General features: G+C 36.3%; 3 protein-coding genes across 3 annotated transcripts; 1 reads left to right on the top strand and 2 right to left on the bottom strand.

Annotated features, from left to right (window-relative positions):
* Nucleotides 1-1,076: 1,076 nt before the first annotated feature.
* Nucleotides 1,077-6,606, top strand: LOC133817318 (integrin-linked protein kinase 1). Its single transcript, XM_062249801.1, has 12 exons — nt 1,077-1,653; nt 2,104-2,178; nt 2,281-2,376; nt 2,923-3,008; nt 3,125-3,245; nt 3,420-3,499; nt 4,368-4,430; nt 4,881-4,999; nt 5,400-5,485; nt 5,560-5,681; nt 5,899-6,010; nt 6,215-6,606. The coding sequence occupies exons 1-12, from the start codon at nt 1,324-1,326 to the stop codon at nt 6,314-6,316; spliced, it is 1,392 nt and encodes a 463-aa protein (XP_062105785.1). The 5' UTR covers nt 1,077-1,323; the 3' UTR covers nt 6,317-6,606.
* A 116-nt stretch (nt 6,607-6,722) lies between these two features.
* Nucleotides 6,723-7,442, bottom strand: LOC133813929 (alkane hydroxylase MAH1-like). Its single transcript, XM_062246957.1, has one exon. The coding sequence runs from the start codon at nt 7,440-7,442 to the stop codon at nt 6,723-6,725; it is 720 nt and encodes a 239-aa protein (XP_062102941.1).
* A 441-nt stretch (nt 7,443-7,883) lies between these two features.
* LOC133817316 (ATP-dependent DNA helicase pfh1-like) lies at nt 7,884-9,920 on the bottom strand. Its single transcript, XM_062249800.1, has 2 exons — nt 9,763-9,920; nt 7,884-9,674 (listed from the first exon to the last, which is right to left on the bottom strand). Exon 2 carries the CDS (start codon nt 9,597-9,599, stop codon nt 8,037-8,039), a length of 1,563 nt encoding a protein of 520 aa, XP_062105784.1. The 5' UTR covers nt 9,600-9,674; nt 9,763-9,920; the 3' UTR covers nt 7,884-8,036.
* Between the last annotated feature and the right edge of the window lie 476 nt (nt 9,921-10,396).

Here is a 10,396-nt window from a genome sequence, read left to right as displayed (position 1 = left end):
GCTCCTAACACCTAAGCATATAATTAATTCAATTATTACCTCCCGACTCTCTAATCCAATCACGAAGCCATATTATGGAAATTGGAACGTTACATATGCCTACTTTGTTTATCTGCTATTGGCTTTTGAAGTCTAAGTCGGACGTTGCAGAAGATAACGTGTAAATGTAAATTAATACTCGAGACCTTAAAAATGAATTTTTTTCCGCCTAATCGTCTAAATGTAATGTTCTCTTAACAAATAGTAATTCTTGTAAATTTCTCTTTTTTAAAAACTTAATTTTTTTCATTAAAAAAAAGTTAAAGCAAATAAAATTCTACAATTTTAAATAATTTGCATATCTTTCCATACCTAGCCTAAAAATCTAAAAATAAGAATAAAAAATCTAGCTGGACTTGAAGTGGACTAATACCAGAATTAAAAGCCAGAAGTCGAAGCACGTTGTGAGCATTAATTAGGCTTATACTAACATTAATATTGATAGTTGACACAGTCTTTTCATGGCACTTGAAATTACTTTTCTACCCCAACAACTATTCTATTCTGACTAAGAGACAATTTGCAACTTTTTCAATTTGTTTTTATTGTTTAACGTTTTATTTTATTTAAAAAGTTAATGAGATATGGAGAAAACAAATGAATCTGTTACTCTTACCTCTGTTAATACAAAAGCAATTTTGGAATCTATGCATGTAACCAAATGATATCATCCTTTTAAAACGGCCATTGATAATTTTGTACAATGCAAAAAACTTAAAGAACTAATCTTTTTATTTTTAGTCCAAACCAAATCCCATCAAGATGGTAATCAATTACTTAAAAAAAAAAATAATATCCAAAAGAGATTTGGAATGGAAATGTTAATTTTTGACTTTAAAAGAAAGAATTTGTTTATTACAACAAGCCAACTACTACTAACCGACATTGTTATATTATAGTAGTAGTTTTTGTTAATAAATAAAATAAAACAATTTGTCTAAAAATAGAATGATTTTGTCTCGGTCAGTCTTTTTTTAATATTTACTTAAAAAAGACATAAAAAAAAAAAAACACAGTAATAACTGTGGACTATGTTGTTGCTTGGGTATGGGATTGTGCAAGTCAAGAATGAGAATCTAAATATCGTCTCTCTTCTTTGGGCGAACTACTCAAGCTCTCACTTTATTCTTATCCACCAACCCATTTTTTCAAAAAAGCCATTTTTTTTTCTTGGGTTGATTCAGTTTCTTCTTCCCACTTTCTTTCTATAAATTTTGCTTATTCAGGGTTGAGGCCAACACTTGGGCAGTTTTTGTTTTTTTGAAAATAGTATTAATTTCATCCATGGATGCTAATTCCCAACACCAGGAACGGCCGAGGTTCACTCTCGGCAAGCAGTCGTCTATGAAACCCGAAAGGGTGGAATTGGCGGCGGAGCTGGCTGAGGCTGAGGCCGCAGCCATCGACCAGAGAGTCAGGCTCATGTACATGGCTAATGAGGGCGACATAGATGGTATTAACGAGCTTCTTGACAGCGGCACTGATGTTAATTTCAAGGACATCGACGGTCGTACGGCTCTACATGTCGCTGCTTGCCAGGGCCGACCGGATGTGGTTCAGGTTTTGCTAGGGAGAGGCGCCGAGGTCGATCCTAAGGATCGTTGGGGCAGCACGGTAGTACTCTTTTTCTTGTACTGTATTTGATAATCTTTTTCTTACATATATGAGCTGAAGAAAGCTGCAATTTTGTTGAACTATATAGCTCTTGTCTGGGAGTGGTCTTTACTTGAAATCGAACTTCTTATACCAAGAAAACTTTTTTTTTCCCATTTTGGTATGAGTCAATTTTTTTTTGTATTAGATTAAATACTAGTTTTAAGAACTTGATTGGGTCTGTAATTAAAGACATGAAGATGGTAATTCTTGCACGAACTTTGACAAAAAAAGACTTGGAATTTTTTTTACAAAGATCAAGTATTTTACAATTGGTTTAAAATGGGTCATTGCGTGTTGTTGTGGCTGTTCTATCTTCAGCATTGTGTATTCTTATATAGTTATATGAAGTATGGACCATTATCATATACTCTATATCGAATATTGATAATAGATTTGTTCATTCAATAGCCTCTTGCAGATGCTGTGCATTACAAAAATGAAGACGTGATCAAACTTTTAGAGGAACATGGTGCAAAGCCTCCGGTATGTCCTGCGTCTTCTCTAGTGTCAGTGGCTTATACTATCATTCTTTTGACAAAATAAAAGCATGTTGCAAATTTTTAATTTTGAACTTTACTGTGTTAGATGGCTCATCACATGCACGTTAAAAATGCACGCGAAGTCCCCGAGTATGAGATTGATCCCAAGGAGCTTGTTTTATCTCAGAAAATCATAACCAAGGTAATTTACTTACCTTTTATTGATTGGTAGCAAACTAATATTGTCTTGTTGGTTACTCAACTGTTGTTTTTTCTCTTGTGAATTAATCATTATCTTCAACTTGGTATTTCTTGAATTACTGAGTCTGCGAGGGATTTATTTGATACTGTTGCTAGTAGTGTTTTATTATCCTCATTTAATGTCATACTTCCTGCAATGCCCATCTACTAGTCTAAAGATCTTGGGTTATACAGCCTATAGTTAATTTCAGGAATAGATCTGAAAATTTTGCAAGATCTTCTGAATTTTGGAATAATGACTAGGTACTACAAGAAGATGGTGCGTGAAAAATTTTATAATTGCTTATGGGCGAAAATTTGACCGGGCCATAATGATTGAAACATGAATTTTGGAGCATCAGGAACTATAAGTTTTACTTGTGAAAGAGGCTTGACGTGGTGACAGATTATATTGATACTTAGAAGTCTCATGTTAGCACTTTTTTGTGATTCCCAAACTTTTCTTTTCAATAACTTGTACTCAATCATTTTTCTCTTCAATGGTTAGGGAACATTTCGCATAGCATCTTGGCGTGGAATTCAAGTTGCTGTCAAAACACTTGAGGAGGAAGTACTTACTGATGATAATAAAGTGTGAGTTGGTCTTCCTCTATTTCTTTTAAACCCCATACTTTCACTAGGTGTAACTCAAATATGAAACTTGGTATTGAATATTTTTTTTTGACTGAAACTAATCCTTATGAATGTAGAAAGGCATTCAGGGATGAACTTGCTTTACTTCAAAAGTTGCGTCATCCAAATGTTGTTCAATTTTTGGGTGCTGTAACACAAAGCAGTCCAATGATGATTGTCACGGAATATCTACCGAAGGTTTATCCCATTTTTATCTTAAACAATAACATTTCTTTGATTGTTGTCTTCTGCAATATTGTTAATTGTGGCCTGGTCCTGTCTGTCATGATATAGGACTGATAAACAAAGTGAAAAAAAAATCAGTTCCAATATAATTGTTACATGTTTTATATGGATTTTGCTAAACTGCAGGGAGATTTTTGTGAGTATCTAGGAAGAAAAGGTGCATTAAAGCCAACTGTAGCAGTGAAGTTTGCACTAGACATTGCAAGGTCGGTTAACTGGCTTAATTTGTTTCAAAATCTTCTTCCATTGTGAATTATAATAACCATTGCTGATCTGGCTGTAATCTATGGTTTTCATGCAATATGAGTTTGAGGTGCATTCTTTTTGTTCTTTCTGTTAGTGATGACATAGGTAATGTTCTTAGCGCTTAATCTAACTATGGCTATCATAAGAGGGTCCAAAGTTAGTAGTATGATTGTAATTTTTTGTAGCTTTTTATAAACTTAGGTGGAACCAGCCAATATTTAACTTTTTAAAAATGACTACTGTGGACTGTGGAGCATTTAGTTAAGTTAGAAACCCTTTATCTTTTTGGTTACTGCTTGCTCTTTGAGCTGCTAATATCATTTGCAATTTTATTGATTTGATATTAAATTATGTTGACTTTTGTAGTTCTTTGCTACACTGTGATGGAGCTTACTAACTTAGTGATAGAATCCCAATTACTTACATTACACCTACACTTGTAAGGACCCTAAGCACCATGAAGCCACGTCAGCCACTATGACAGGGCCTTCTCAGCTGGAATATACCTAAAATTCAGCAATAGTTGTAAGCCATTCATGGGTTTTCCGTTATGGGAGGTTTTTGGGTTTTTGGAAATTCTATTAGTGAGAATAAAATTAGGCAGGGGGTGTAATTGAGCAGGAAGGATTTCGTAAGGGACATTCTGTCTTTCGAGAGAGGCCTAGGTCTTGAACTACCAGGGTCTTATCAATACAATTTTGTAAGGGCCTTAGCAGATTGTGCACCAGCTAGTAGGTTCTATCCCTAAGGTGTATATAACCTTCTTTAGCCAATGCGTACTTGAATATATGCTTTATTTTACTTGTATGCCCCATTTGTATTTTGCAGGGGAATGAATTATTTGCACGAACATAAACCTGAGGCAATTATTCATCGGGATCTTGAGCCTTCGTATGTTCTCTCTCTTCCTCTCTTTGGTTTGTTAGGAGATTATGATGAGTGCAGACTGTGGACTTGCATACAGTCCTAAATCGGCAATTTTCCCTTTCAATTTTACTTTGATAATTATTTAGACAATAATTTTTATCACCTTAAATATAGTGAAAAGAGTTTTCATACCACGGTTGGGAATTGGAACCAAATCTTTTTGCCAATAGATAAATGGATACAGAATTGAATTCAAATCATATAGATTATTGCTGGGTTTAGTTTGTATAGATATATGCACATTTATTTTCTCTTTCACTCTCTATCACTGTTGTAATTTGTCTTTTAGGATGTGTTTATAACAGATACAGTATAACACATTTTCCCCCCTTGGTATAAAGCATGCTTATTGTCAACATCTAAATCATTGAAACTTTTTGACAGTTTCTTAATTGTTCATGAGTAAGATAACAGAAATTTATTGCGGGATGATTCTGGGCATCTAAAAGTTGCAGACTTCGGGTTGAGTAAGCTACTGAAAGTTGCAAATACAATTAAAGAAGACAAACCTTTGACTTGTCAAAATTCCTCTTGTAAGTTAACTGCTCTATTATGACTTTATTATCTATAAAATTGACCTATTTTTGGAAAATTTTGTGGTCATCATTACCTTTTTGGCATTTATTAGAAAAGTAGACCAAGCAATTTTAGGTTAGACTCTTTTGAATGAAATAGTTAATGATATAGCTTTAGTTCTTCCTGCAAGCCTTTTTAGGACATCAAAATCTGAACAAGCTCTTATTGCACTAGCCACGGAGGGTTGCACGACTAAAGCTTTTTAATTAAGTTTTCTTGGGTCCTAATGTTGGATTTGATTGGCCTTAGGTTCATTTAATGAATGCAATACATGTTAGTTTCCCCACCCTTGATTGCATTTGGTCCTCCTATCAATGCATATATGCCCTGCTAACTTTACCAAATCCTCATGAACAGGTCGATATGTCGCTCCTGAGGTTTTCAAAAATGAAGAATACGATACCAAAGTGGATGTTTTTTCATTTGCTTTGATATTGCAAGAGGTAATTGTGCTTTCTCTGTGGCATGTGCACATCTTCTTTTACAATAACTAATATTTTTTCTTGGGCTACTTTAGATGATTGAAGGTTGTCCGCCATTTTCTACCAAGCCAGAAATGGATGTTCCAAAAGCATATGCTGCACATGAGCGCCCACCATTTAGGGCTCCACCAAAGCATTATGCTCATGGATTGAAAGAGTAAGTTCCTCTAAACATCTTCTTTCAATAAGAAGTGACAGTTGCCTTGATTTTTAGCTATTTCTTTACATGGACTACAGATTTAATGTTATAAGGTCGTGAATTTATTGCTTCTTTGCATGGAGCCTTAATTTGGGTGTAAACCTAATCATTGTTTATGATAAAAACTCTCTTCCTCAATGGATACCTTGTGAAGAAGCTCATGCAATTTTCACAGGTTAATTGAGCAATGTTGGAGCGAGGAACCATTCCACAGACCAACGTTCAGACAAATAATAAACAGATTGGAGAACATCTACGATCAATTTGCTCGGAACAGGGGGTGGAAGGTGCGTTACCCTCTCTCTATCTCTCTTCCTAATATATAGGTTATCTGGCTAGAATTTATGTTACAGTTTGATATATACTAGTCAATATTTCTGATTGCCTACCCTCAAACTTCTAGAATCTTATGGACTATTTCCTTGTGTTATATGACCCCTGTCACTGACTATTATTCACAATGTTTCTTTTCGGAATCTTACTTTATACAGGTCAGGCCATTTAAATGCTTTCAGAGCTTGGGGTCTATTCTGAAAAGGAATCGTACAAGTCCAAGTAGTCGATCGCACTCTCGTTCTGGTCCTACCAGGTGACCGATGGGGTTGGGGTCAATGTGTGTAGTTGTTGTGCTTCTTTTTGCTTGGAACAAGATTTTCTTTGGGTGATTTTAGCAGTAGGAACCAAAATGTATATGACTCTTGACACTGTTTTTCATTTCAGTTGTAACTTGTAGCCAATTTGTTATTCATGGGATGTTCCATTCCCTTACATGGAATGGAACCTAGTGGATGCACGAACGCCTGTGAATAGAAAATTTGAGAAGTGTGAACTTTCAATCCTGCTCCTTTTGTTTATTAGAATGGTTTCAGTTGGCCTTGTGATATCCCCACTATATTTCCATTAGCTAGTTTATTACAAAAAAAAGCCTGATCCTGAATATGTCATTTTCAGCCACATAAACATAAGAACTCAAGCAACTCTGATCTCGATATGTCATTTTCAAGATCTTTTAGAAATCCTCATTTTGAGTCCAGATTTCATGTTAATGGTGATGGTTAAATTAGGACATACTGGATGTCCTTCCACAGCATGAAAATGGTAATTTTTAAGAATAGTGAGGGCCATGACTTTCATCTGAATCAAAGCCATGTCCTTACCCAAACAAGTCCTTGGTCCAATGTGAAAGGCTGGAAACTTGTGAGACGGTACATAAACAAACTCTCCTTGCTCTGAAATCCATCTCTCTGGCTTGAACTCCAAACAGTCTTTTCCCCAAACCTCTTCCATTCTCCCTGTTGAGTAAACAGATATCAACAGCATTTGCTTTGGCTTTACATGGTGACCACTTGGAAAAATGTCTGCTTTAGTTGGAGTTCTATGGTTGAAAGGCACTGATGGATAGAGTCGAAATGTTTCATATATTGCTGCTTGTAGATACACCAACTTACTCAAAGCCTCATTTTTGTAACAGTTTAAATTACCTGCCAACTTCTCATTCATTTCTTCAAGAATTTCGATCTCAATTTCAGGGTGAGTCGCCACAAGCCAAAAGAACCAACACAGTCCAGCGGTCAAGGTGTCCCTTGTCGCCGCCAAAAAGCTAAATGCCACGTCTCTGAGAAACTTATCTGAATATGTCTTCTCTTTTTCTTCCATATAAACTGTTAACATTCCCAAATTCGCTTCTTCGTTATTAGTTTCACTATTTGTGTGCCTCATTTGTTCTCGTTTTAGCGAGATGCATTGGAATATGAATTCATCGAATTTTTCTCGTGCTATTCTGAGCTTTCTCTCAGTTCTGATTTGTAACCATCTTTGCAACTTCCAATAGCTTTTTGGTAAAATATGTCGCTGCCTATTGCATCTCATTAAATGCCTTTTGGTATTGGAGTTTAGGAAAAGCAAGATCCAGCCCAAAAATGAATAGAATTGCATTATCAAATGTGATCATTCGTTGTAATGTTTCTTGTAGATCAATCTGTTATTAATGACCATATAAATTACACATTCAAACACCAACTACAGATACATTTGGGAAGGAAATGATAATTCTACACATCCTCACAAATTTTTTTAAATGACCAATCTAGTATTGTTTATTATTTAGAGTAAGGGCATGTTTTGTAGACTGCAGTGAAATAAAAATAAAGGAAGACCAGCTTGAAAGAAACAAAGAAAATCTTTAATTCCGTATCTAGTGATTTGAAAAAGGCAAACAATAAGTAGTATTTACAAAAAAAATGAAAGTGTTCTATGGCCTGTTCTGTAGAAACTCAGAGAGAAAAGTGGAATTTTGGTGTTTGAATGGTCGATTTATGTGACAAGGCATGTGCTATCTTCCTCTGGTTTCTCATCCTTTTCACCAGCAAGCTTCTCATAGAAGCGCACTACCTTAGGATGTGCCTTAATCCGGGTGGGATCCAAACCAGTTATGTGAAGTCCGTCCGAGCCTTTTACACGGGACATGACTACATAATGCATTCCATACTCAAAAACTTTAGACAAATCGGTCTCAATGCAGTCAAGAGTCATCCCTTGGCACTTGTGAATGCTTAAAGCCCATGCCAAAGTGAGGGGCAGCTGCTTTCTCTCTGCAACAATATCATCTCCATCTTTAACTGACCATGTTGCTGGTTTAATCACCATGGTTGTCCCTGAGTTGAACTTCACTATCGGTAGCAGCCCATGCGGACATATTGTAGCAATATCTTCATCCTCAGTATCCGGGTCAGTACCCACATCTTCATCCTCATCCTCATCATCATTGGCATGTTCATCATCATCCACACCATCAATCCTTGAAAATCCCACAATCTTACCAGTGGCACCATTCACCAGTTTACGCCAAACACTTAAATTCATGGTCAGCATTACCCTGGCATCCAAACACAAAGCAAGCTCACAAGGGGCTGCCCAATTAAGTTGTCCCCTGCAATGGTTGCTGCCACTGCCACTACCACTATCAATGGCTCTAAAAACAAAAGTTTCATTACCCAAACTTTTCATCTTCTCTTCATTCACTCTCTTCACATCTTCATTCCTCGGATAGATCTTCACTGCTGAAGAATCCGTCGCGGTCGAAGATTGCAACTGGTTTAAGTACTCTGACTCTTCTCGACCAAACTCACCTTTCCTTATACTCTGAAGGAACTTGATGAACTGAGGGTCCGATTGCCTATAAACCTTCTTAAGTTCAACTTGTAAGGCAAAGCTTGAGTTCCAGCAATCTGCTTCAAAAGCAAATTCTTTATCATCATCATCACATGAACTATTAAGATACCCTTTGATTTTAACTGGTGGAAGCTGAAAGAAATCACCACTAGCTACAACCTGGATTCCTCCCCAACTCGAATCCTCCCCACGAATTTTTCGAGCAATGAATTCAAGATTCTCAAACAGTTGTGCACTAACCATGCTAATCTCGTCTATAACCAATGCCTTAGCTGTCCTAAACCTTGAACGAGCCTTTTTATTTGATGAGACCCTCTCAAGCATAGCTTCTCTATCACTCGTTTGGCCCCCAATACCTGCAAAAGAATGAAGGGTCTGTCCTCTAACAGCACAGGCAGCAACACCAGTAGGGCCAGTGACAAAAACCTGTGATGGCTTATACTGCTTTCTCAAAAGCTTAATAATATGCTTAAGCAAGAATGTCTTTCCAGTCCCAGCTGAGCCAGTGATGAACACCGATTGATGCCCTTTAACGGCATCTATAATCTCTTCTTGTTGGTCAGTCCATTTGGGTCTGCCATAATTCTTTTTACTAGTTTTGTATTTTTTCTTTTTGGGAGACCCATATGTGATTTTGCCACTACTTACAGTGCTGAATTTTCTGTACACACTAATCGCAGCCGCAAACAGCCTCGTACCCAACATTTCTCTTTCGAAATTCCTTTCTGGGTCTTCAAAATGTTATCTGAAACTTCACTTTCATCCAAGAACTACGAGGTTCTAAAACCCAGAAAAACAGTTGGAATGTGAATTAATAGCAGAATTTAAAAAACAAAGGAAAAGAAAAGCAACAAGTTAGTGAGCTTACCGCATAAATTGGGATTTGAGTGCTCTTCATTTCCAAGCCAAATTGCTTCGTCAGGGAGAAGGAAAATCAATTATGATATAAGAAGAAGTCTCAAATCGTGGTTTGGAAGTTGGAATTGAATATCAACCATGACACTGAGTATCAACCAACCATGACGATACGTGGTTTGGAAGTTGGAACTGACCCAAATCGTGGCAAAAACTTGGGCTTTTGATTGTTTTTGGGCCGTTGAATTGGGCTTGGGTTTGGGCTTACTGGGATTCTGACCAGCCTGGTCTATATCCACTTTAAAATTCTAAAAATTATCCCAGAAGAGGTGTAATCTAATTAATGCAAGTAAATGAGAAATTTGAAAGAAAAAAAAATTCAATTTTTTCTTCTTCTACTTGAGGTACCTAAGTGCATTGTTTTCTTCACATTCAATAAACTTTTAAAAGTTTGTTAGAGGTGATGTGAAGTGGAGAAGTTTTGAATCATTGACTTCTAAAGTTTATTATTACAGTGATACCCTTTAAACCAATAATAATGATAATCTTTGGGGCCAACCTAATATTTATATTTGAATAATTAATTATTGTATTAATATAACCAAAACATAATTAGGTGAGAATTTAGGGAACAAAAAGTAGCATTT

The sequence above is a fragment of the Humulus lupulus genome, chromosome 2 (assembly GCF_963169125.1).
Source record: "Humulus lupulus chromosome 2, drHumLupu1.1, whole genome shotgun sequence".
In the NCBI taxonomy this organism is placed as follows: Eukaryota; Viridiplantae; Streptophyta; class Magnoliopsida; order Rosales; family Cannabaceae; genus Humulus; species Humulus lupulus.
The sequence above is the reverse complement of the archived record's forward strand: the minus strand, read 5'-3'. Positions and strand labels throughout refer to the sequence as shown.

What these genes read in the sequence shown, in the direction of transcription:
- LOC133817316 (XM_062249800.1), bottom strand. Translation starts at nt 9,599, where the DNA reads ATGTTGGGTACGAGGCTGTTTGCGGCTGCGATTAGTGTGTACAGAAAA.
- LOC133817318 (XM_062249801.1), top strand. Translation starts at nt 1,324, where the DNA reads ATGGATGCTAATTCCCAACACCAGGAACGGCCGAGGTTCACTCTCGGC. An exon ending in AACATGGTGCAAAGCCTCCG is followed by an intron (nt 2,179 to 2,280) that starts GTATGTCCTGCG and finishes TTACTGTGTTAG; the next exon opens with ATGGCTCATCACATGCACGT. An exon ending in TCACGGAATATCTACCGAAG is followed by an intron (nt 3,246 to 3,419) that starts GTTTATCCCATT and finishes GCTAAACTGCAG; the next exon opens with GGAGATTTTTGTGAGTATCT.
- LOC133813929 (XM_062246957.1), bottom strand. Translation starts at nt 7,442, where the DNA reads ATGAGGCACACAAATAGTGAAACTAATAACGAAGAAGCGAATTTGGGA.